At 38.6% G+C, this 27,491-nt stretch overlaps 1 protein-coding gene across 1 annotated transcript; it reads right to left on the minus strand.

The window, feature by feature from the left end:
• Positions 1-205: 205 nt before the first annotated feature.
• Positions 206-6,054, minus strand: LOC149815522 (urease accessory protein G-like). Its single transcript, XM_089988785.1, has 7 exons — positions 5,844-6,054; positions 5,544-5,738; positions 4,428-4,488; positions 2,249-2,450; positions 1,399-1,520; positions 1,149-1,253; positions 206-471 (listed from the first exon to the last, which is right to left on the minus strand). The coding sequence occupies exons 1-7, from the start codon at positions 5,972-5,974 to the stop codon at positions 388-390; spliced, it is 900 nt and encodes a 299-aa protein (XP_089844911.1). The 5' UTR covers positions 5,975-6,054; the 3' UTR covers positions 206-387.
• Positions 6,055-27,491: the final 21,437 nt, after the last annotated feature.

Genomic DNA, 27,491 nt, shown 5'->3' on the forward strand with positions numbered 1-27,491 from the left:
AAAGAAATCCATGGCCTCGTGTCTTATTTTCCAAAGAAATTTATGAACTCACGTCACCAACTTCACAGTGGGTAGTATTGTATCTTTGTGGCACAGTTCAAAAAGTATTTTTCTTTTTTAATCACTAAAATGGTGCTTTACTAAAAAAAGGTAAACCCCAACTTTTCATAAACAGTAGTATCTAGGGTTGTAAACAGTTTGGATGTAGTTAATACCATGTCTTACTAATAGGACATTGGCTAAAGGATTCATATTCAGATTTGAAACTCTCATGAAACAGTAACCAACACAGCACTGAATTCTTCATCAATGTCTATAACCAAAAACGTTTGTTCCTTGCATACAGCAAGATTTCATACAACTGAACCAGGCATCGAACTTGAAGAGTTAGTGGCACTTCTGGTCAGTAGCTGTCTGCCAAACTTGTAACACATGATCCACAATTTCTGCCACACCAACTCCATGCTTCACCTGCAAGCATACGCACATATGAAGTTCAGTATATCTATGTTTCCCATGACCAGACAGGACTGTGCATATAGCAGAAAACCACAAACAGCACTTGAAATTGATAAAGTTTCAAATATATAATGATTGTTTCCAAGCATTGCTGCTAAACAATTCATCATCCAGGTCCCTGAAGGCACGGGTTAAGATCAGGATCTAGATAGATTTGCTGTAATCAGAAAGTCAAGGCCTGTTGCTTTTTTTTTCATGAAGGATGGGAAAACCACCCTCAGGATCAAAGACCAAGTTGTGTTGGCTCAGCCTGCTGTACCTACGGTTGCCTTCCCGATGGTGTAAACCCGTGGCGCACCCCTTTCCCCCAGAGAGTCGCCCGGCTTCGGCTGAGCAAGGGCTTATCCCTTACCCACATTAATGCAAGCGGTTTGACACTTGCGGGAATGAAACCCTGACCACCCATCTAGTAGCCAAGGCCTCCTCCGCTGTGCCAAACTCGTTGGGGCTAGTCAAGGCCTGATGTTTGTGTTATAAAGACTGAAATAAACTTGTAATCAACACTTGTCAGTATAGGCAACCCGGAAAGATTTGCATGTTTTACAGTGAAAAAAAGCCCAAATCTAAGTCTGCAGAGTTGCACAAATAGTGATATCAACTGAAAAGAAGACCAGTCCATGTTACACAACCTGAGCAAAAATAAAGGGCCCTCCATCACGCATCCGAAGTGCATCACGTTCCATAACCGCCAAGTCAGCTCCAACAGCTGGAGCAAGGTCAGTTTTGTTTATGACCTGAGAAGTGAGAATGTTCCATCCCCATAAGTAACATCCAAGACACATGACCAAGGTGATACATGCGTGGCAGCCAGCTTACAGCTGCAGCGCGAACACACCAGCACGCATGTATGTGTGTGTGCATGTGAGAGAGAGAACTCACTAGAAGGTCTGCTTGGGTAATTCCTGGGCCACCTTTTCGAGGAATCTTATCACCTCCAGAAACATCAATAATGTAGATGATATAGTCTGCTAGCTCACGGCTAAAGTTGGCAGCAAGATTGTCTGTCAAACCTCAATGTTCAATCACATAAACAAAATAAGAATTCTGTTCACAGATGTTCTCTTCTTCTTTTGCCCGATGAAAGTGGTATTGTTGTTTGATGATAATCATCATAGAGTACATGTGATATCTCAAAGGGATTTTAATTAGAGATGTAGGAAGAGAACTATTTCAAGAACAATGTTATACCAAATACTACCCCTAACTTTCAGCTTTTAGGGAAGATTTGAACTTAACCAAACAAGTATCAGACAAGTCACTCAAGCATGTGGCAGGTCTTTTCACATTTTTCTTGACATGTACATAAACTGGAATAGAAGTCATATGAACATGAAAATATGAGCCCAAAAAGATGTTGTAGTAGGTCATGCAGATTGCGGGACCAATTTCTTACAGCAAAAACAAACAAAGAAACTAGGTATTGGATGACTTATCAGGCTGTGTTTATCTATATTGAGTGCTCAGTGGCATGAATCTGAAGTGGTTTTTAAACCATATGTGCCCTTCTCTAGCCATAATCATGACTATTATAAAATAGAAAGAAGCTACAATTAACAATGTTCATTATAGAGGTACATGGTAACCAAACACGTCTATGGTTTATGAAATCACAGCAACATAGATGAGATAAGAAACATATCATAACTGATGAAAAGACAAAAGTACAAGATAATCATATTTTCAAAAAAAAAAAAATCAAGACGAATACATTAGCAAAAGCTAAATATACCTCCCCCAGATTCACAAAGAAGGATGTCTGCCTTAAACAAGTTGGACAGCTCCTCAAGAGGACCTAGGTTTATACTAATATCTTCTCTAATTGCAGCATGTGGACAGCCACCAGTTTCCACAGCCCGAATCCTTTCCTCAGGAAGTGCTCCATGCTTCACCAAGAACTCTCCATCCTCTTTTGTAAATATATCATTTGTTACCTACAAAAGAGCATCATTTACATAAGAGAATTCTAACATAAATATTCCAGGTCAACAACACCAGGACTAATGTTCATGTTTGGATAAATACCTGCATATTTATAATCAAAACAGTCAAATAATTAAGAACAAACAGAACACTCAAGGAACTGCATAAATACCATAAGGGAAGCTTTGGTTCCAAGTACAGGAAGATCTTGATCTTCAAACTATGTAACATGGGCGCACTTCTACAAGGCTACTCCTGGGTACAGGTCAACTGAGTTCCAGGCTTGACTTAACCCATTTTATCTATCTTATGATCCGGTCATGTTCAATGTGGTCATTGCATGAGATAAAAATTGCTCAATGTAAACCATATATTTCTTAAATATCAATTGTAAGTTAACCATATATCCTTGACATGTTTTAGAACTTTAATTCATGATTGGCAATATATAGCTTCACACGTAGAGAAAATTGCAAAATATAGCATAAGCATGCATTTTAGCATGTGTGTAATTTCTGTATTGGAACTTTTACACGCATTCATGAGACTCAGATAGGAGGTTCTTTTCCACTTCCCATTTCTTGGCTTTTGCAGGATGCTCACCTCTATCCTCAAGATGGCTAAATCATCAGGTTTGTTGAACAGGTGCCCTTTACCAGGTATGGAATGTCTCATGGGACACCAACCTTCATGCATTACTATTACTCAGTGAGGCATACGATAAAGGAAGTAAGCACAATTAAATGTATAATCCAAGCCTTCAAATTTGTCATTGTTCTTAAAGTTAAGATATAAGAGCATTCCTCTCTTCAGTCATGTGATGCAGGGCATTGAACTTGCTTTTCTACAGGATGCAAGTTAGAATGGCTGGGCAGAACACATCCTGTGTATAGTGACATCAACTAAAAATGGTTTCAGCAATCATTGTTATCAATGAGTGGTTACTCTTTATTTTGCATTTAGTTCTTTGTTTATTTCTGTTCCATATGGTGACACCGTGTCAACTTTTTTTCCACCCATTTTGTCTAATAAAGCTTCTCAAAAATCAAAAGAGAAAGGAAAAGAGAGGGGTATGTTAGCTATTCATCAGTAGATATTCTGGTAATAAATAAAAGTTCCAAATACAAAAGTTCGATATGTTTTCTTCCATAATACCATGCATGCTCAAATGCTAACTTGCAACATCTTCTATGTCTGCTATGCCAGAAAGAAGCATCCTAACTAATAATGCTTTAACTCTGCATAAAGATGAACCAAGACTACAGAAGTTTTGGGTAGCAAAAAACTTATTATGCAGGTTATTCACATTCAACTAAACCTAAGAATAGAAAGGAACAAATAAGTCACACACTTTTCTTTTTAGGTGATTGAGCATTCAGATGAAAATAGATAATGTGCTCCCTGAAACAGGGGTAAGTTTATATATCTATCAATATATTATGGGTTTACATTTGGTACATCGATTGTACTGACAATCTAGTTTGAACCTGATGATGCAAGTTGTTTGACACAATCTAACCACATAGATGTGTTCAGCATGCTCGATTTAGTAGAAATCGACTCATGGATCATGTTTTTTGGACAAAAAAACATGTTTTTATGAGTCCAGAAAATAGATGCCTTCATAGCTGTTGACTTTTGGATCACCGAAAAACCTGTATACAGGTCGGATTCCGGCGATCCAAAAGCCAGTTCCCACTAAACAAAACATGTAGATCACATCTATGGTGTTGGATGTGAGAAAAAACAAACAAACAAGGGGGTTCCATATATATATAGATAGATAGAGAGAGAGAGAGAGAAGGGGGGGGGGGGGGGGGGACAAACTTGCCTAACGAACCAACATAAAGAAAAGATGTATTTTTCCAATTCCTAACCACCTAATCTTTAGATATGAGCCATATGAACATCTATGGTTGATTTTGCTTAAATTTATCACTGAGTGCCGATTAAACACTCTAAAGCCATAAGTTATATCAGATACATACCACAGCTAGGCTGTACTTGTCACGCAATGATTGGCAAAGCGCCAACAATAAAGCTGTTTTCCTGGGGAAAAGAAAAAAGAATCTGCATCAATTACTCATTGGAATGCAGCTAGTTTAAAAACATGACAATTAGAAGAAAATCAATTTGGAATTAAAAACGAGAATGAATTTGTTTAGTGCAAATATGAAGTGAGGTCTACAATCAAGTACAGAACCCTCATCACAGAAACAAGGAAATAACAACTTACTATCCAAAAATACAATAGTTTGCAGATAAGCTCATTACTGATCACTTAACGGAAATCCGTAGTCTTCAGCATATTTGAATACAACCTTCACTTAAGGTTAGAGCAAAAATAACGGAAACTGATGCCATAGAAATAACATGCAAAACAGGAAGCTACATTTTTCGATTCCGAACTTACTGTGACTGCAGGAACTTTTAGAAATTCTAGAGATTCAAGCATGTCATCATTTTTCCCGGCAACAGGTTTTCAATGTAAGTCACTGCGCTTCGATCGGAAGAGTTTGCGCCTGTGCTGAAAGAACCATCCTAATGCTAGCATCACCTTGAGGAATACTACAACCATCTTCTGAAATCATGATCCTAGAATTTCATTCTTCTATAAAGCACCCACTTTGAATTTCCAGTTACTATCTTTCAGTGTTTAAGTTCAACTTGAAGCTTCTGTCGACCATAACTCAGAGTTCTGAAAGATCTGTATAATTTCTCTAGGCCATGATTCAGTATCAATTGAAATTGTTTTTCTTGACACATTACAGCAAACTCTCTAACAGTGAAATAGAGCCCAACCACACAAGAATCATTCAGTACACAACCAGTGGGAGATTGGTAGTAACTAATTTCCCCTAACAAGTATATAAACAATGATTGGTACACTACATGATATTCATTATTAAAAACTCAAAAAGAAAACCCCCAATGCCACAACATAATTTATATCCAAATCAATCCAGACCACCAAGATCCAAAACGTTGCATTCGCTATTAAAAACCTGAAGACCCACAAACTAACTCAATGAAAAATCCAAAACCCATAACAGAAAATAAGACACATCATAACAAACTGAGGGTAAGCCTATAACAGAGCATACCCAGTACCAACGGGACCACCGATTCCGACGGTGAAAGCGCGCTCACTGAAATTCCTGTTCTGGAGGCGAGGTGCCCTTCTTGAGAAGTAGCCAGGGGAGTAGACGGGTTCATGCGAGTGTGGGGCTAAGCCATCATGGGAATGGTATATCCTCCCGTCAGGGCCTACCAATGATGATGAATCATGACCTTCCCCACTAACAAATAAAAAGCATGATAACCAAAGAAAAGTAAGAACTTTCATGAGATTAAGAGAGTCATGATGTTGCATTTGAGAGAGAGAGAGAGAGAGAGAGGTTTACTGATGGTGATGAGCATGGTCGTGGTGGTGATGATCACGGTCATGAGCATGGTGGGCATGGTCGTGGTGGTGATGATCATGGTCATGAGCATGGTCATGATCATGATCATGGTGCGGATATTCAGAAGCCATGAAGAGATCTACAGAGAGAGGATGAGAACTCCTCTGAACAAGAGTGAGAGAGAGATGGGTCTCCTATTTTTTTTTGCCAGAGGAGTCAACCCTATTAGCAATCCTCTCTAAGCTCTGTTTGGGCGAAGCAGGTTATATGTCCCCCCCGGAACAGGGCCGGTACTGAGATCTCATGTTCGGGGGTTCCACAATCAAACCGACGGTTCCTTCATAAACCTGGATTTCCCCCCAGCGTAGAAAATTGTGGTCGGTGAAGCAGACGAAGACAGCTACACGACTGACGATGGCGAATCATGTGTATATTGTCTTCACATCGTCTTCATTTTCAACAAAATACGTCTCTTTCAAGCCGTTATTTGCGATTTGTGGTGTGTACTATGTAATGTAATTTCCATATCGTTGATTGCAATGTCCTTATTTATTTCAGTAGAACATCTACCGACGAAGTTGGGCGAAAACTTAGTCAATCACTCGTGGAGGACATCAAACGAATGTGCAATGAATTCTCAGAATGCAACATGATCAGTAATTTTGTTCGTATGAAACTAGTAGGAGTTGTCTATATACGTAAGCTATGTGTACGTGCGTTAACAACAACATATTTGCTTCAAACAGACTATATCTGATTTCGTCAGTTATATTAAAAGCAACGCACCAAGCCAAACTATAAGCATCGTCAGCCCATATTTCATGGTATATCGGTTGTATTTTACGTTGCTTTTGGTTATTGATTAAGTCTGATTGATTTGTATGTTAACATTGTTGTTAGCAATGTTTCGGTATGCAGACGATCTTACGTCGTTTGCCATACTCCAGTGGATTTAAAGACGGCTTACCTTATTGGGTTAACGGTAATCATTGCAGAGACCTTTTGTCAAGTGAAAAGGTAAGCAAACAAACCTAGAATACAAGGTTACAGCATGACAGTGCTAACAACATTTTTTCGATCCATTTGCAGATATTGATTCCTACACTCTGGCAATCAGAAAAGCATTGGGTCTTATACGTGATGGATTTACACGAAAAACAACTTTGGTGTTACAATTCTTTGGAAGTTGATAGTGGTTTACTGCTAGACAATTCCCATCTCGTAAGATTTCATCTATATGAGTATCGTGTCCTGTACTGGGGTCATGAATTTACTTTGGGTCGCATTATTCTCAGATCAGTTTCGTCAAAGCCATTTTGGGAGTCGATGTTAGCGAGTGGATCTATCGCACGGCATACCATGCTCCATTACAAGATAATGGCGTTGATTGCGGCGTATTTGTAATGAAGTACATTGAAGCGATATACAATTGTGCTGGACCCTGTTTCGACGCTGTATGTTATTTCTTGTCCTATGTTATTAGTGATTAAATGCATGTCTATTGGTTCCACATTATAATTTATTTTTGCAGGTTGATATACCTGGATTCCGTGAAGAACTCTGCCAAATATTGACGTCCTTCCTAATTGCGGAGGTGAAACTAGCAGAGCCGCCATGAGTATGTAAAAGGCAGCGACCAGCAGTGCCCAACACGCATGATTGACAGTCGCAAAATTAGATAGTGATGTATGCAATGAACAAAGCCTTGTAATGTTCGAAATGATAATAGTCAACATCGTTATGAAATGTTTGATGTGTAAACATCGCCTTATTGCTGACACGCACAGAATGAAAATCGCAGAAGAGACTCGAGATGAATGTGGTGAACAAGAGCCAAAAATGTCACTTTCGTAATTACAAATAGTACACAGCGATAAGACGGGTTTGCTGTTCAGAAATGGTGGTCTAACGTCAGCTTCACTACTACTACCATGAAATGTTGTGTAAGAATTTGTAACTTTTTTTAATTTCAAACTACTATTTACTTTAATTATGATATTGCATACATATGAAAAAAGTCTACATGGATACAACAACCGCGTCGAAGCGTCTATACACTCGATTCAAGAATAAGTCGCTTTTGCGTAAATTGTCGGTTTGTCGGTTCCTTATTCGCGAAGCAAAATGGAACACATCCTTAACCTGTGCGATGTGTCATTCAAATATTAATGAAACATCCTATCACCTTCCGTCAGTTTTCAAACTAATACGACAGTTTTAATAAACAAAGAGCAAATTTCACATAAAATACCCTCCGCATTAATGAATTTGAACAATGGCATGTCAGACAGCTATTCTCAAAACTAATCAATGTGATGGGACCTGGTAGTTCAAATCACGGTAGCACGTAGCGGGTGGGTTTTATTGTAGAAATAATTTTTCGTCTTATATAAAACCACAACTTTGTTCAGAGCAAACATTACGTGCCTTTGTTACTAGGAATCGCGGTGATCCATTTCCGCACTTTTCGTTCACGGAAAGCGAGCTATACAGCGATTTTGGAACAACAACAAAATATCTTTCGCTGTACAGTATTTTAAATTACCGAAGACCAGCATTACCAGGATTGGTTAAGCGCATACAACACAAAACTATGTCTCTATACGACTTAGTTTTCTTAGATGTAGCAGTACAACGATTTACAAGAGTGTGTTGTAATGTTCAAATTATATTTCAACGGAGACAGATTTACAATATTTGTAGTTTTACAAAATTTGCCTACCGGAAGATGAACCCCCGACAACGGAACCGGGTTAGATGAACCCCCGTCAACGGAACGACTGCTCCTCTGAAACCTCCTCCTCACGAGAGGAAAAGGACGCGATGAAGCTCCTGATGGTCACCCTTAGCGCGGCAACTGCGTCCCTCGGCACCACTGACAACCGCAAATTAAGTGCCCGCGACTGCATCGCCGGCAGCTCCACGTCAGCCAACTCCACCTCTGTTGACCGCTCCTCACCATCTTGCGACTGCACAGCCGTAGTTGGGCAAGAACGGTGATGGCGGAGTTCGTTAGGTTGTATAGAGAGAGCAATCTATAGGTTTCACATTACAGATTATGTCTCCCGTTCTTTTTGAACTCAATCAAATTTTCACATATTTCCACGCGTAAATCCGATATATCTTCCTGCAACAAAAATATGTAATGTGAAACCAATATATAACAGGACTCCCCAATAACAGCGGATGCAAAGTTCATACCGCGATGAAAATAGCTTCTTTTCCTTTGTATATTGCTTCAATGTGCGTCATTACGAATATGCCACAATCGAACCCATTAGTTTGTACAGGAGCATCATCAACACAGAGCAACATCCACTCGCCAATGTCGACACCCAAATAGTCCTTTAGGAATCCCGCCTGTGATAAAGAGAAAATATAGTACAGTCTGATCCACCACAAATAGTTACGCTTCACCTATGGGCAGAAGCTTACCAAATGCATAGCGTCACGTTCTACACCACTATGGCAGTCCAATTAGTTGTAGCGCCATAGTTGTTTTTCCACAAAATTCATCTCGTATAAGACCCAATGTTTTGGATTTTGCCACAGTGTAGGAAGTAAAATCTGCGAATCGATAGAATAATTTATAATTCCATAGACAGATCTTGATGGGGATGTAACGACTAAACCTTGGAGAAGAGGTTTGTTAACCTACCTTATCAAAATTCACAAAGTCTACGAACTCTTCACCGTTGTTCCAACAAGGTAGTGCATCTGCGAATCCATTGGTGTATGGCTTTCGCCGGACGTACATTTGTTGCACGAAATAGTAAGGTTTAACCACCAAGAAAAGTGAGTAAGTCATAAAAGCAAATAAAACAATGACAGACCAGACATACCATGAAATAAGGGGTGATGATGCGTACTGCATTGCTCGTTGTGTTGCTTTGAATATAATTGACAAAATCACACATTGTCTGGTTGCAAAAATTTACAAACTTGAGAACATACAAACCGAAGACCTAGTAAATGATACTGGTTGCGTACGTACAAAATTACTGATAGTGTTCCTGTCTGCAAATTCATCTTGCATCTCCTCGATGTAATCTAGAACCTCCTTAGGGAGTTGCCACCCACCCTCATCTGTGAATGTTGCACTGCGTGCACCATGAGCGTAGTATTCAGAATTCGACATTGAAATTATTTTCTACAGTAAACAACAAAAGTCGAAATAGGATATGAAAAGGCAGAAATATATGTCTTAAGCACTAAAGCTGGTACTGTGGGAGTGGTTGTCTTTTCCGTCGGCGACGTGGCTGGTCGTATTGCTCCCATCGTGCTCTGCTTTGGCGCCGTGATTGGTCGTATAGCTCCAATCGTCCTCTCCTTTGGCGTCATGCCTGGTCGTACTGCTCCCATCGTCCTCTTCTTCGACGCCATGCCTAGTCGTATTTCTCCCATAGTCCTCTTCTTCGACGCCATGCCTGGTCGTATTTCTCCCATAGTCCTCTTCTTCGGTGCCATACCTGGACGAAGATATCGATGCCACCTTTGCAACGCAGATACGGAATTGACGTCGTCAGTCAAATATAAATGAAACGTCCCTTAACATGCCACCTTTTTTTGAAAACTGCCCGCAAACTAGATTATTGCGTTTTAAATAATTAATAATACGTCATTTCACATGCCGCCCTTGCTCAATAAACCCCCGCAAATGAAATGATTGCGTTTTAAATAATACAAAATATGTCTTTACCCATGCCGCCCTTTTTCGAAAAAAAACCCGCTAATTAAATGATTTCGTTTTAAATAATTCAAAATCGTCGTTTCGAATACCGCCCTTTATCGAAGACAACCCGCAACTTAAATGATTAATCACATTGAATGGGAGATTGACCCGACCCGAACAAACACGTTTTCCAGGTATGAATAATCTTTGATGATTACTCAATTGATTATCAAACATTGATACAACGATATATTCATGCCAAATATCGTAGTCGTTGTCGATTTTTTAACAACGTTCATTGTTGTTTTATACTAGTATCATTTAACACCGCAAATCCTTGTTGACTTACAACATTTACAAAGGGACAAGCCATTGTCGTTCGCGTTGTTGACCTCATGAATTGAAATCCTCGCAAATGAGCGATTTCTGACAGAGAACAATATCGTATCGATTTTGGCTGGCCGGCATCCTATTGCGCGATTGCAATTTACTTACTGTTTACTTATGATCATCAGTAGCGATTTCGTCGCATTAATCTTCTCTGATCGCTATTCACTGATGTCATTTACGACGTCAGAACTCGTTAAATTATTGTTCACGGCCTACATGGCGGTAGCACGTAGCGGTGTTAGTCAACACCGAATTGTGTTGTTAAACGATACTAGTATAAAGCGATTGTGCTGCCGTTTGGTGATAAAAACCAGAGGGATCTGAACGATCCCATGTTAAGAACTCCAAAGCGATTGTGAGTCATTGTGGAGTACCACTCACACTTGCACTTCCACTGTTAAAGCGAACAAAGCTCACCCTGTAACAGACAAAGAGGTTTACTTACCAATTAAGAAATGAAGTGAGGAAGAGAAACGACACATTGATTAGCCTTTTATTTACAACATATGGCTAAAAGTTTTCACAAGATAACAATTGGAGGTGTTGGGAACACGAAAGAATTGTTGCAGAAGAAGTTGAATTGACGCCTTTTAATTACAATCATAGCTTTACCAACTAACGTTGGTAAATTGACCGGAATTCCTTCTTTGTTCCATGGTTGATCTTTCTTCGTCCAGGAATGGCGCCGTTGAAATGTAAGGTTCGATTTCTCACAATTGCTTGGAGTTGCGTAAGTAGACTTCGTAATCGTTGCATAGCCAATTGTGGTTATCGCGGGAAAGCGATTATGCTGTCAGCTGGACAGGAATCTCGTGTGGGCTATTAGTTTACTTGTCATGCCTCTTTGCATGACCCGATTTCAACATCGTCGGATTTGTTACGAGTTTATAGAGATTTGTCATCGACGACTTGCGGTCTGTGCTTGTATTTTGGCTTTAATCGATAAATAGCGATTTCTGGCTTCTGTTGGTTAATGACATAACTTAATGGCAATTTTTTGGTTATCGTCAAATAGCGATACTTGGCACCGCAGCATAATGATTTGGGGGTATTGTTCGACTGTCACTCTAAGCGTTATCTGAGTGGTTGTTCAAGTAAGCTTTTTTGGGGCATTGATCATGGTTGTGTTTCATTTCAGGATCTAAGTAAGATTTCATTTGCGTGGTGATAGCTTACTCAGATCATAAAATGAATCGCAACCTTGATCAATGCCCCATAAAAACTTACTTGAACAACCTTTCTCAACTGTAAACACCCCAAATTTTCCACATCCATTCTCAAACAATCCTCCTCAGGCAGTGCCAACCCTATTAGGTCAGTGTAGGAGTCAAACCCCGAGTCAGTTTCAGAAAATAACCATTTTACCCATTTTCACTAGGAAAATTATCATTTTACCCCTAGGTCATTCCGGACCCTAGTCAGCCGGAGTCAACAAAGCTCACTGGTCAGTTCAGAACATTTAGAATATCAGTCATTCCAAAACTTATTTGAGCTCACAATGAACAGATCATTTTCATTTCTGACAATTCCTGCCAAAATGGGATCATTTCTTCAGAAATGAGCTCATTTCCCACTCAAATCCAAGCCAATTGTCTCTGAGTCAGTCATTCATAATCAGTCATACTCCCCAGAGTCTAACTTGAGCTCACCAGAAGTTCAAGCGCTCCAGTTTCAGTTCAAAATCATTTCCAAGTGTCCAGGAGCCCATTTTAGTCCATTTCAGCTGAAATTGAGCTAAGTTCAGTCAATTGAGCTAGTGTTCGAGCTTCGATTTTAGTTCATGTCAGTATTACTGACCTTTGTTCTAGCTCGAACCCAGCTTAGGTTCGTAATTCACTTCGCTTCAGTGATCATTCCGTACCATTTTTCTAAAAATGGCAGCTTTTCTTGAAAATTCAGTCGGAAAGGTCAGTTGAGTCAGTGTCTGGTGAGTTCATTTGAGTTTTGAAACTCTAAAACCCATCTCAATCTAGCTCATCTCAGTTTAATCCAGCTCGAACTCCAATTTTCAGTGTCACTCTGACCTAGTAGAGTCCCGAAAACCATTTCTTGAGCTATTTTGCAAATTTTATCAATTTTAATGCTTTTTAAACTGGTACAAGTGTCAATCGGGGTCTGACATCCAAAATTCTTTATTCAGGGTTAGCATTTCGCATAGCATTTCATGTCATTTCTCATCATTTCATATCATTTCTCAGCATTTCATAACATTTCATTTCATTTTCGAAGTCCAGAACTCCAGTTTTATAAATTTCAATCCAGATCGAGTTTTAAAAGTTTTCAGAAATCAATTTCAAACCTCGGGTTTTTCAAAATTGACATTTTTACCCCCCAAGAGTCTAAATTTGGAAATATTTTCTCAAGAAAAATAATCTGGATTTATTTCAAACTCAAATTTTGAATTCTACACTAGATTTGCTTCGCAACGGGGTATTGAACTTCAAAATCCGAGCTCGTTTCAAAAACTACCAAAAATAGCTCGTTTCGTCTGGAAATAAATTTGGAAGTATTTTCTCGAGAAAAACAATCTAGATTTCTTTTAAAATCAAATTTTTAAATTCTACACTGGATTTGCTTCACAATGAGGTATTGAACTTCAAAATCCGAGTTCGTTTTAAAAACTGCCAAAAATAGCTCATTTCGCGTGGAAATTTTCTGAAAAGACTATTTTACCCCTCTAATCGTCAAAATAAATTTCAAAAGTAGAATTTGGACCCGCTCTGAGATGGACCACCCATTTACATTTCTGTTTTATTAAAAAAAATATTCTTTTATTCCTTTCAATTTTCTTTTATTTGTTCATTTTTTTATTTTATTTATTTATTTTGCATTTTAGAGAGGTGGGACCCACAAGATGGTCACCCAAACCTCCAGCCCTCACTCCTTTACTTCCTTTCCTTTTTCTTTTTCCCTTTCTTCTTCCTTTCTTTTCTATTCTTTTTCTTCTTTCTTTCTTTTTTCTTTCCTTCTTCCCTTTCTTCTTTCCTTCTTTTCCCTCTTGCCCAGCCATTCACGTAAAGGGGGTCTCTCCCTTTTTCATTGACTCATAAAACCCTAGGTAGGAGCCCAATTAAAACCTAAGTTTAAAACCAAAAAAAAAAAGAACGGCTGCCCCATCTTCTAACCACACGTCTCTCTCTCTCTCTCTCTCTCTCTCTCTCTCTCTCTCTCTCTCTCTCTCTCTCTCTCTCTCTCTCTCTCTCTCTCTCCTCTTGGCTGCCGCAGCCACAGCTTACACTTCCAGCCATCGCCTCCACGCACAGCAGCTGCAGCCACCACGAGAACAGTTCAGCCATCTTCTTCCTTGCAGCCGGCAGATCCACTTTGAAGCACCATCCTCCATCCCTTGCAGCTCTTCTTCAGCCACCACAGCAACCAGCATCTCCAGTCCAGCCAGCTGCAGCCTCCACGCCCATACCGGTTCAAGCCTTCTAGCAGCACCTCTTTGCAGCCTCCATGCCCAGCCGCTCCAGCCAACTTCCAGCCATTGAAGCTCCACAACCTTACCAACTCCATTGCAGTCGGTCTCCAGCCCATACAAAGAAGACGCCCAGCCCTCAGCATCTTCAGCTTTCTCCATTGGCTGCAGCGAACCTATCTATTGCAAGGGAGCACGTAAGGACCTCTTTGGTGGAAAACCCCCATTAGCCGATCCAAGCTCTCCCTTTTCAAGGTAAGATGTCTTTCCTCTTCACAATATGAATGATTTTTTGTTCTTCTTACCATGTAATGACCTGAGTTGCTTCTCTTTTCAAAAAAAATTTTTATGTCATAAATGCAACGAAAGCCTAATTAAGACTGAATTCATATTGATTTCATGGCATAGATCTAAATTAGTAGATGATATCGGTTCCATCATGGTAAAACCATGGAAAAGAGGCCATCCATCCGACCAATGGATCGGATCCCTCATTCCGATGGCTAACATAGAACATCAATCATATCTCCCTAAGGCTTTTCATGCATTATGATCATTATTAGGTAAATTGCATGTTTCTTATTCATTTGATATTGCATCTAGTTTTCTTTCTTGGTTAAATAGTTGTTTTACTCAAGTAGTGTAATTTGATTAACATTCCATAGTATCCCAGTCTATGCGCAGAGTCCATCTATGATTTCATGTAGTTTCTCTTGTTTAAAAATCTTGAAAATTTCATGATAGTTATGATTACTTACCATCAATCTCCTGCCAAAATTTTAGATCAATTTGGGTTTCATAACCCTCTCTAATAACCCAAATTCCTGATTGGGATTTCACCCTTTCCAAAAATTCAAGTTTAGTTTTAGCTGACAAGAACCTCCGGAACCACCCTTGTGGGAGATTTGTATTGTACTCCAAAAATCACAGAAGATTTATGATTGAATCTACTAATGATCTGAAAATTTTGAGGTTTTTCCAAGCAGTTTTGATGTCTGTAAAAATTGGATTTCTCAGAACCCTGGGAAAATCTCGATTTTTCTTTGTCAGGGTATAGACAGACCTTAATGCACCAAGTCTACTCAATATGTAGCTCTTTTGCAAAACCTTTAAACGCAAAAGTTATTACTAACATTATTTCCTGTCATTTCCCAAAAGTTGAGAATTGTTGGATCTGTTTCAGTATTTTTCCCGAATTTTCTCTTTCTGTCTAACAGATTCCAATATCCAGAAATTCCAGAGATTTAGGTCTATGATAACAGTGTGACCTTTTCCAAACCGTAACCCGAATCCCAATTGTGTAAAAAAATAAAACTTTCCCCAATTTGTTAAAGATATTTTCCCATAATTTCAACCTTTTTCCCATCTGTTTACTGTTTTTCCCACATTTTCTACCGAAACCTGTCTGTTTCCCCCAAATCCTGGAGTCGCCGGATTCCGATCCGACTTGCCGAAGTGGCACAGCTCCGACCATAGGTCAAAACCAGAAAGTGTAAAATGAAAAAATCCTTGACTTACTGTCCTCTGTCACCCCATAAAATTTGGGAAATTTTTATGGAAGTTTGATATCCTAAATCTCCTTTAGAATCAACATTTTAGGCAAAAATCACAAAATTTAGGGTTTTTAATTAAATTTCCATATTTAAAAATACAAAAAATTAGATTTTTGAGCTCCATTCTGTTTTTAGTGATATTTTAGGTGTCCATGCCAAATTTGGTTTAATTCCAAATTCATTTGCTCTATGTGTTAGTTTATCTTTAAATTCAAAAGCAAAAATCAAGCGAAAATCAGGTTAAATTTGATATTTTATGATATTTTCGCCATTTTAGGGTTTTTATCATGTACATGAGCATGTATAACCATATTAGGATTAATTTCAATGTCATTTGCATTTCACATTTTCCATTTTTGCAAAATTTATTTTAGAAAACCCTGATTTCAAGGCCATAGTCTTGTTGTCGGGGGTATTTTGGTCATTTTGACCATAATTTCGAAATTTCTAATTCTACAAAATTTCATGCATATCATCATATTTTATCATATTATGTTTGATTTATTTCATTTGATTTTCAAAATTCCAAAATTTACAAAAATTCTTTCAGAAAATCATGATTTCAAGGTCATCAGGGGTATTTTGGTCATTTTGTCCCCAATTTTGAATTTTCAAGTTTATTTTCGAAATTTATTCATTATTTATCATGTTTATATCAAAGGGGGTATGATTTTGGGTTTATATCTGAATAATATCCGATACTTTCCCATATTTTCGGATAAATTCAGAAAAACCTACATTTTTGTGCTAACCTTGTTTTCCAGTTTTGCAGGAATATTCATGAAGAAGACTTATCCATTTTATTTATTTCTTTTATTTCAATTCAATGTAAAAATCAATGTAATATTTGGAATAAGAGTTACTTTTCTGCTTAGAATAGGGTTGCATTGTATATAGTTTAATTTCTGCAAAATTCCAATATCTGATATATGATCCATGTGCATTTATTTCAAATCCACTATGGTTTACACGAATGGCACGTGCACAATTTTTTATGGAGTTTATAAACTCGGTGGGATTCATATTTATGGCCATAGTCAAAATACGAAGAAAACCAAGATTTATGATCTTTATATCAGCCACATTCAGCCTACACTCTTAGGCTAACTTCAAAATGCACTGCATTTCTCAAAGTTTTAAAAGGATTTCCCAATTCCTCAATGAAATTCCCTTTTCAAATTCATATTTATTCAAATTGCATCATTTTCAAATTCATTTTCCAATTTCAATTTCAGATAAATCAGTTTTCCCAAAAATTTCCAAGTTTCTCAGGATTGGATTTTCCCAGAATTCTAAATTTTCAAATGAGATTTCAAAGTATTTCCCAAGTTCAAATCAAGATTTTCCAATGTTAACATTCTCAAATTTCAAAAATCCCAAGTTTTCAGAAATCGATTTTCTCAAAGTTCTCATTTTCCTGAGAATCCATTTTCTATTTCAAAAGTCATTTTCCAATGAATTTCTTGATTTTCTCAGAATTCTCAAATCCATTTTCTCATAAAATCAATTCCAAGTTTCCAATCTCAAAACTAATTTCTCAGATTTTCAAGTTTTCCTGAGAAATCACTTTCCAATGCAAATTTCTGATTTTCAATGAAATTCAATGATTTTCCCAGAAACTCCAATTTCAAGCACTTTTCCAATCATTTTCCAAATGCATTTCAATTTTCCGAAGCAAACATCTTATTTTCTCAAACTTGCATTATTTTCAAAATTTCATAGCACAAGCCTGATTCTCTGTGCATTCTAGGAAAAATAGAGCATAATTTAGATATTTGAGTCAAGTTAAAGCACGTAATTGATCCTTGGTTCAATTACCTCTTGTAAAGGCGCCAGGAACGGTTGAACCTCGTACCGACAGGCGGATCCCATTCCACAGAATTTTCCCGCAAATTTTCAAAACGGAGGCGAGTTAATTTTCAAAAACCATTTTCAAAACTTTGGTCGAGTTTGACTCGCGGAATTTGTTTCTCTCTCGCAAGGGAGGGGAAAAATTTTGTGATGATAACAGGTTTGGCGACCGTGATGGGACCTGTCTTCGCCTGATCAATTATGTGCTTTAACTTAGCTCAGTTATCAAAATTATATTCTATGGAATGTCAACTTTAATTCTTGATATCATGTGAACCTAGGAGCCTAGACTTGAACCCGGCTGACATGGATTGCATGTAGACTAGGCATGGTTTGGTAAGACCATATTGAGGAGAATTATGCATGCTCACTTAGACTTAGGTCTGAAATACAACACTCCTCAATCTAGAACTTGTATGAAAACAATGTTTGCTTCTTCAAATATTTCAAAATTCTATCTCTTTAGGACTTAGAGCCCTCTGTTTACTTGTATGTGCTCATATTTTCAAAAACCACCCCACCTATGTCTACCCGGTCTTCACGTTGCTGGGCTCTTTTCCAGAACCATAGTTCAGGATAGAGCCTCACAACTGGGCCACTTATATGGGCTAACGCCCCCCTGCCACGTACCAAGGGCCATAGTCCAACGTATATCGGCAGGCGCTCAAGGATGTTGGGAAAACACAAGCTTAGAACCGAAGATGAATTTTTATGCCACGTACATCGAGCCTCGGTTCGAGTATATCGGCATAGCATGATTGGACACAACTGATCTGAGCCTAGAGTCAGAATTAGAGTCTTAAAGCTCTTTCAAAATTGATGCATTTAGAGTCAGCTTCTTAGGGAATGTTGTATGTGCATAATTGTTTGTGATTGAATGTATGATATTCATTTCCATCTTATTTTCCCATATTTTTCCTAGTTTTTCCAAAATACTGGATAATTTGCCAAAATACTTCATTTTTCCATTTATAAAGCATTTCTTTGTAAACCCTGGACGATTTTTCCAAATTATTCACGTTTTCTTCAAAACTTCAGGTGATTTTTCAGTCTTTCGTTCCTCTGAACTTCGAATTTTCAGCATTTCATTTTATTCTGCCTGCAATTTTCAAAATTCTTATATTTTTCAAAGTCTAATTCCAATCTTCCTATCTTTTAGCCCAATGGCATCCAGTCAGCTCGATTTTGTTTTTCCTGAGAGTCACATCTCCTACGAGGTGCGACAAAGTCTTCCCGATCATCGAGCTCTCAGCACCAGACCCTTCTTCCCCCGGTGGTACTATGTTTGGTTTAAAAACTTCTCTCGTATGTTTCCGGACCACTTGAGCGATTGCAGGTTGGAACTGGCATCTGCAGTGGGAAAGTTGACAGTTAGTGGCAATCTGATCCATGCGCTGGCAGAGCGGTGGAATCCGCGTACCTGCACGTTCTGGCTTCCGTGGAGCGAGATGACACTACTGATGGATAAGTTTTCAGAGATTATGGGACTGCCTGAGCCAGCCGGTCAAACTGGAGATCCGTTAGAGCAACAGTTTCTAATTAATGTCAAGGGTCTGGACCCTAAAGATGTCGTGGCTCGCATGACAGGGCGCAAGTCTTGTCCACTGATTGAAGAAAATGGGAACGAGTACGTGAGCCTGATCGAGATCTACCGACAGTATGGAGAATTCGTAGAAGTCAACTCATTGTCCAGGACAACTCGAGAGAGAATTCATCAGGCGATGGTTCTGTGTATTGTAGGACTTGCTTTCTTTCCAGACGGACAGAACTATGTGGATGTCAGAATAGTTCAGCTTCTGAGGAGAAGTCGACAGACCAGCCGTCTTTCGATAGCCATGGTCGCGCTTGCTTTTCTATACAAAGGATTGACTTGTTTCACGTTTGGAGAGTCCATCTTAGTCGAGGGATGTACCTATGATCTTCAGTCTTGGTTCCTTCAGCATGTACCGATCAAAGCTAGTTCGTTCAGATATAACGGCAAAGAGCTCCTTCCAGTTGCACGGTACTGATTCCTGATCGATTACTGCAAGAAGAAGTGGTGTGAGACTATTTTGATCGAGAGTTATCACCTCCCAGATACACCTATGCATATGGCAAGAGATTCAAGCTACTCAGCCCATTTTCTGTACCTACTACTATCCAGAGTGATGTGTCAGACAATTTTCTCAGAGACAGGAGCGCGTAGAAGCTCTGCTACTATCAGGGGTTATGCCAGAGTTCGACTTTGCATCAACGCAGTGATCCGGAACATACCATTCTGCCAAATATGGCTGAGATTCTTTCATCATTCCCACTCTTTTCTCCAGTCCTCGTGTCTCTGCTAGTTATAAAGAGTGGTGGCAAATTGTCTGTCCACCCCCTCTTTCCCAAGTTTATTATTGATACAATCATGTTTTCCTTTCAATAAATAAAAATCTTTCAAATTCTTCAATTCTTGGTTTGACGACCTCGCCTACGTAACAAGGCATAAGTTTTAGTTGTTTATTTTCTTTGCAAAGGAATGACAACGCAATTGTCGTAATCCCAACAACGACTCAATCCCTAGTAATGGGATATTCTTTCAATTGTCTACCAAAATTCTCAACAAATATTCTCTTCCAATCAAAATCTCTTTCAAAAGCGTAATCATCAATTTTGCCCTTTTCAAGAGAGCATTCATGATATTCGATGGTTCAGACAAGGTCAAGGAAGAAAATTGCACCAGTCGAAGGCATCGCATATTCAACAGCCTCGGACGAAGAGATGGATTCCCCACGCTCGGGCAAGAATCAAGGGCAGCAGGTTGAGGATGACATGGATCCTTAGATATATGCCATGTTCAAAAAGATGATGAGCAAGATGCTGGCAGAATCAGCTGAAGTCAGTGTAAAGAAGACCCAAGTTAAGCAGAAGGCAAAGGTCCAGGTAGTCAAAAGGGTTTTGAAGTTGTCTAAGAAGCCTATTCAGGATGGTGATACAACAAATGAAGGGAAATCAGTAGAGGACACTGATAAAGAATATAAAGCTCAGCAAGCATTTCAAAGATCCCCTCATAGACAAGGGATAGCCTATAAATTGAAGAGTCAAGCAATGGATGATCTAGTCCAAGTGCAGTTGAAGAAAATGGCTGAGGTGATTAAAAATTTGCAAGACCGTGACAAGGGCAAGAAGGTCTTCGCGAGCAAAAACCTCTATGAAGGCATCACTCCTGTCAGGAATAATCAAGATCCAAAAAAGAAGATGAACCCCGCCTTCTTCGTTAATGCCAACCACGATGATTGCAAAGATAGCAAAGGCAATCATACAAGTCAGAAAGAGAAATCTTCTAAGCAGAATGGAAAATTGAGTCAACAGAAAGAAAAGATAAAGCGGGACGGCTGGGGTTACGATCGCCAGTTTACTCCTCTCGAGCAGTCTCTCGATGAAATCCTTGAATATATGTTGGCCAAAGAATTGGTAAAGCTCCCAAAAGTCACAAATCCTCCCACAATCATGGGAAGATTTATGGACCAGTTCTGTAAATTCCATCCGGTGGTAGGGCATGATATCGACCACTGTTTTGTCTTCAAGAACATTTTCCAAGATTATATCGACAAGAATTTCTTCGTTGAGAATGAGAAAGGATATTGGTCAACTATCTCGGCCAAGTATCAACAGAAGTCAAGCAATCAGCAAAAAGTACAACATGACGGTCGAAACCAGAACCGCAAGATGGCCCCATTGGATCAAATACTCAAGAGTTTTTTGGAATACATGCTCACAAAATATATGGTCAGATCTCCAGAGGCTCACTTTACTCTTTCTGCCGATGATTGCAATCATGATAACTATTTAGAGGGATCTAAGGGCCAAAAAGGAAAGTTCTCCAACAATGATAAGCCTCTTCAATCTAGTCATCAGCATAAAGAGAAAGGTCAAGAAAAGCCAAAGCACAAGGATTGGAGAAAAGATCGAAAGTTCACCCCTCTGGATCAGACACTAGAGAGTGTTCTGGAATACATGCTCGCAAAAGATATGATCTGTTTACCTAAAGTAGTTGATCCTGCAACAGTCATGGGCAGATTCAAAGAAAAATTTTGTAAATTTCATCGGGCAGTAGGGCATGACACTGAGAATTGTTTCGTCCTGAAGAACATCATTCAAGATCGCATCAACAAGATCCTTGTTGAAAATGAGGAAGATACCAGTTGAGCATCCTGATCAAGTTTTCCAAGAAACTGATAATGTCAAGGCTATGTCATCTTTAATCAGTTTGCTTTTGGTCATTTTAAAAGGACAATACAGTCTCCGTTTTCTTACCAACTTGTTATTTCTCTCCAATGATTGAATAAATTACCCATTTTCCTCATAAACTTGATGTCACCTTTTATTCTCCTTCTCTACAAAATGTTCTTTCATGAAGAATGACCCTCTTCAAAGTCCCAGAATCAATCCAAAGTCAGAAAGCATTCTTCAAATATCAATTACTTATCCTTTCATCCAACTTCTCACTCCCCAGTTATACTGGGGCATTATTTTGAAAATTGTCTTCAAAACATCCTGTATGCAGGCAGGATCAAACAAATCTCTTATTTTGCATGCATGTGCATTCATTTACATCATTTTGCATACATTTGCATTTACATGCATTCATTCGCATCCATTTACATTCATTTGCATCAAATTCATTTCCCCTTCAGGTTAAGGGATAAACCTGAACTACCCATTCAGGATAAGGGATAAATCCTGAGACCTCGACAGTTGTCTAAGTCATCGTGAGGATGAAGATTAAAAATCTTCTATTAAAATCAATTGGTAATTTTTTAAAAAAAATAGTGTTCATGTTGGTAATTCTTCAAAACCCAGTGTTCGTGCTGGTAATTTTCAAAAATCCAGTGTTCGTACTGGTAATTCTTCAAAAACCCACTGTTCGTGCTGGGAAATTTCCAAAACCCAGTGTTCATGCTGGTAAATTTTCAAAAATCCAGTGTTCGTGCTGGTAAGACTTTCAAAAATTCAGTGTTCGTGCTGGTAAAATTTTCTAAATCCAGTGTTCGTGCTGGTAAATCTTCAAAATCCAGTGTTCATGCTGGTAATTCTTCCAAAAACAGTATTCGTAGTGATCCATTTTCAAAATCCAGTACTTATACTGGTTCATTTCCAAAATTTGGTATTCACACTGGTACATCTTTCAAAATCCAATTGTTATTGGTTGGACTTTCAAAATCCAATTTTTATTGGTCAAACTTTCTAAATCTGGTTTACTGATTAATGTTTTCAAACCTAATCCATGCTAGTCTAGTTTTCCTTCGGGATTCGAGTTCCGACTCGAATTTTCTTTCCTTCTAATCAGTCTAGTTTTCCTTCGGGATTCGAGTTCCGACTCAAATTTTCTTTCCTTCTAATTAGTTTAGTTTTCCTTTGGGATTCGAGTTCCGACTCGAATTTCTTTTCCTTCTAACCGGTCTAGTTTTCCTTCAGGTTCGAGTTCTGGCTTGAATTTTCTTTCCGTCCAATGGATCTAGTTTTCCTTCGAAGATTCAAGTTTCGACCCGAGTTTTCTTTTCCTTCTGAATTGGTTTAGAAAATTAGATTTCCGACTCGAATTTTCTTTCAAATTCAATTCAAATGTCTAGAATTGGTCTAGAAAATTAGAGTTCCGACTTGAATTTTCTTTCAAAACCCAATTCATTTAGTTTTTCCTTGAAGATTTGAATTCCGATTCGAATCTTCCCTTAAAACCCAGTTTAGCACCTGGTTCATTCAAAGCTCACAAGTTGTATCCTTACTTCTTAGACTGTGATCCCTAGGTTAAATTCCTATGGAATTGATAGTTCTTAGGCTGAATCCCTATTGAACCCATGTCGTTCCCAGTGAACTAATGTCGTTCTCAGCAGAACCAATGTCGTTCTTAGGTTGAATTCCTATTGAACCCATATTTTTTCCGGTAAGCCAATTCTCAATTTCGACTTTCAGGTCATCCAATTTCCAAATTTTCAATTTCCAATGCCAACTTTGACCTTCGGGTCAATCAAATTCTGATGTCGGCCCTCAGGCCATCCAATCACCAATGTCGGCCCTCAGGCCATCCAATTACCAATTCAGCCCTCGGGCCACCCAATTTCCAAATCTCTAATTTTGACCTTTGGGTCACTCAATTTCCAATTTCAAATACCAAATTTCAAATTTCCAATTCCCAATTTTTCAATCTCCAAAATTCCAATTTCGACCTTCAGGTCAATCAATTTCCAAATTTCCAAATTTCCAATTTCGACCTTTGGGTCAATCAATTCCAATTTTGGCCTTCAGATCAATCAATTTCAAAATTTCTAATTTCCAATTTCAAAATTTCCAATTTCTAATTTCCAATTCCAATTTCGGCCCTTGGGCCACCCAATTACCAATTTCAGACCTCCGAGTCAACCAATTTCCAAATTTCTAATTTCGACCTTCGGGTCAATCAATTTCCAATTTCGACCTCCGGGTCAACCAATTGTCAAATTTTCAAATTCGACCTTTGGGTCAACCAATTCCAATTTCGACCTTCGAGTCAATCAATTTCCAATTTCCAAATATCAATTTCCAATTTCCAAATTTCCAATTTCTAATTTCTAATTTCAAATTTTAAATTTCAAATTTTCAAAATTTCAAAATTTCAATTTCCAATTTTGACCCTTTTGGTCACCAAATACCATTTTCAATCATTTCCTCTTGCGAGAGACCCTTTTTACAGGGAGAGTTCGAGGGAGCTCAATCTTTTCGCATGCTATCCTTTGTTCACTTAGCCCCTTTTCAGGGAGAGTTTGAAGGGACTCATGTCTTTGTGAACAGTTTGCAAAACAAAATTCCAATTTCATACAAGAAACCCTTAGTTCAGGGAGAGCTTCGACGGAAGTTCACTTTCCTTGTGATCACAATTTCATACTAGTCCATTTCATCATGAAGTACCATCTTTTCAAGGAGAGTGTGATAGACTGGTTCCTTTATGACCAATTCACCGACCTCACCATTATCGGCCCCCTTTCCATAAGAGAAGCCTAATGTTAGGAAGTTTTGACGAAAGCTTAATTTCTCTTCGAAAGTTCGTTTTGCAAACACCTCCTCTTCAGGGAAGAGAGGAGTAATTCATATTTCCAATTTTGGAATCTTCTCCTTTGAGGAAAGAAGAAGAAAATTTTTGTCATAGATGTGTTGCGTTGTTCTTCAAATACTCGCTTCCACAAAGGATTTCAAGAAAATCTTGCCAATTTGTCATTAAATATTTGTTGATTTCAAAATTTTTATTGCACAAAAACATTACCTCATAATACCTTCAGTATTATTTCCGAAAGGTCAAAGCTTTTGTGAAAAAGGATTCAAAATTCAAATTCTTTCTATTAGCCAACCAAAAGTATGAAGAATAAATCCTCGATATGGCCAGCAAAAGGAAATTCAATGTTGTTGCAAAGCCATAAGTGATCGGTATTGATCGCAGTCAATGACACATTTTTAAAGATCATTCTTGGAAAATAAAGCAGTCAAAATATCCTCGGTGATACAGAAAAATCCATTAAATCCCTATATCTCCTTAATCACCTAAGCTACAATTAAATATCTGCAAAAGGGATCTCTCAATTGTCGTCAAGATGAAGGCGAATTAGGCGAGTAGACCCCCGGGGCCAAAGAAGATTTGAATCATCTTCAAGATGACGGAGTTTGTGACGGATCCTTCCAGAGAAAGTTCAGAGCACCGTCAAGATGAAGGCGACTGCGATGAGCGTCCCAACAAACCCTAAAAGATATTTAATTTCCGCTATCATCAAGAGATTTCCAACCAATGAGCCAATAACCGTCGATATAATCCCTGAGAAAAAAAGAAGGATCGGAACATCTCCAAGATGAAGGAGTTTGTGACGTACCCTTCCAAAAAAAAGAGAGAAAAGTCAGGACATCTCCAAAATGAAGGATGATGTAATAAAATCCCCAAAAGCCTAAGAGAGCTCTAATTCTGCCAAAAAAGAGAAAAAAAAGAAAAAAAAAGTGGGCAGAAAGTTCATCATGAGAAAAGAATCCCAGGATATCAGACTGCCGAATCTGTCAAGAATCTTCTTTAAAATTTATGAAATTCTATTATCAATATTCCTTCACCAATTGCTTTCACAATATCAAGAATACTCTCTTTTCTATTCATATCAAGGAAATTGATAGCCTCCTTGAAAGAAAGTCAATTGCAAGAATTTTGAATTCGAATCTTGATTCTACGAAGTTAAGCCCAGTCGGAGGTAATACTTCAGGTAGAAAAAAGAGAATATTTTCAAAACAATGTGCATCATTTTCAATTACTTTGAATCAACAATAATTTTCAACATTTTGACAATATTTTCTAGCTATCCTGGCGTGAAGCGAGAGCTTGAGGTTCATCTTTGGTGCATCCTGACATCAGTTGTTATCCCTTTTAAGGACTTGATAACGAGAGTTTTCAAGATTCCTTCCCTTCTGTTGGTATAATCTGAGCGCATGGGCTCTCAAATTCGACACTTCCTTGTGTCCCCACTGTCCCACCATAGACAGTCCAATTTCGGCTTGAGGTTAAGCCACCAATCATTTTCTTGCAAAAGGTCACCAATTTCAAAAGTTATTTAGTCTCAGCAATGAGGCGCCCAAAATCAAACCCCTTTTCAAGCTTTAGGGACCCCAATTTCATCCTTTTGCAAAACCTCTATCGGATTCATTGTGCGGAAATTCGAAGGTTCCATCATGGTTTCTTCCTTCGAGGCTTCCATTCATTTTCCGCCCAATCAGGATAAGGGTACAAACCTGAGCCTCCTTTGATGAGGTATTTCATTTTCCTTCCAATCAGGATAAGGGTACAAACCTGAGCCTCCTTTGAGGAGGTATTTCATTCCCCGGTCAGGTTAAGGGTCAAACCTGAGCTTCGTTTCTACACGAGGTATTTTCCGTCCCATCCAGGTTAAGGCCAAAACCTGAATCTCACTTCCTTTTGAAGTAAAATTTTTTTCTTTATTCTTCACTTCATATCTACCAATTTCATTAGGGCTAATTTCTTCATACACAGTCAGATCCTTCAAATTAGGGCATTTTTATGGCCAAAATTTGGTGTGTTTTTCTTTGCCACTAGGCTCGTCTTCAAGCCGGCTTAGTAGCAAAGAGGGACATCTGTAAACACCCCAAATTTTTCACATCCATTCTCAAACAATCCTCCTCAGGCAGTGCCAACCCTATTAGGTCAGTGTAGGAGTCAAACCCCGAGTCAGTTTCAGAAAATCACCATTTTACCCATTTTCACTAGGAAAATTACCATTTTACCCCTAGGTCATCCCGAACCCTAGTCAGTCGGAGTCAACAAAGCTCACTGCTCAGTTCAAAACATTTAGAATATCAGTCATTCCAAAACTTATTTGAGCTCACAATGAACAGATCATTTTCATTTCTGACAATTCCTGCCAAAATGAGATCATTTCTTCAGAAATGAGCTCATTTCTCACTCAAATCCAAGCCAATTGTCTTCGAGTTAAACAGTCATAGTCAGTCATACTCCCCAGAGTCTAACTTGAGCTCACCAGAAGTTCAAGCGCTCCAGTTTCAGTTCAAAATCATTTCCAAGTGTCCAGGAGCCCATTTTAGTCCATTTCAGCTGAAATTGAGCTAAGTTCAGTCAATTGAGCTAGTGTTCGAGCTTCGATTTTAGTTCATGTCAGTATTACTGACCTTTGTTCTAGCTCGAACCCAGCTTAGGTTCGTAATTCACTTCGCTTCAGTGATCATTCCGTACCATTTTTCTAAAAATGGCAGCTTTTCTTGAAAAT

This window comes from Nuphar pumila, chromosome 15 (genome assembly GCF_984573655.1).
Source record: "Nuphar pumila chromosome 15, dmNupPumi1.hap1.1, whole genome shotgun sequence".
Taxonomy (NCBI): Eukaryota; Viridiplantae; Streptophyta; class Magnoliopsida; order Nymphaeales; family Nymphaeaceae; genus Nuphar; species Nuphar pumila.

Excerpts from the sequence above, each read along its gene's own strand:
- LOC149815522 (XM_089988785.1), bottom strand. The coding sequence starts at position 5,974 with ATGGCTTCTGAATATCCGCACCATGATCATGATCATGACCATGCTCAT. Across the intron at positions 1,521-2,248 it reads TCTTTGTGAATCTGGGGGAG|ACAATCTTGCTGCCAACTTT; the intron begins GTATATTTAGCT and ends GAGGTTTGACAG. Across the intron at positions 472-1,148 it reads GGCCCTTTATTTTTGCTCAG|GTGAAGCATGGAGTTGGTGT; the intron begins GTTGTGTAACAT and ends GTATGCTTGCAG.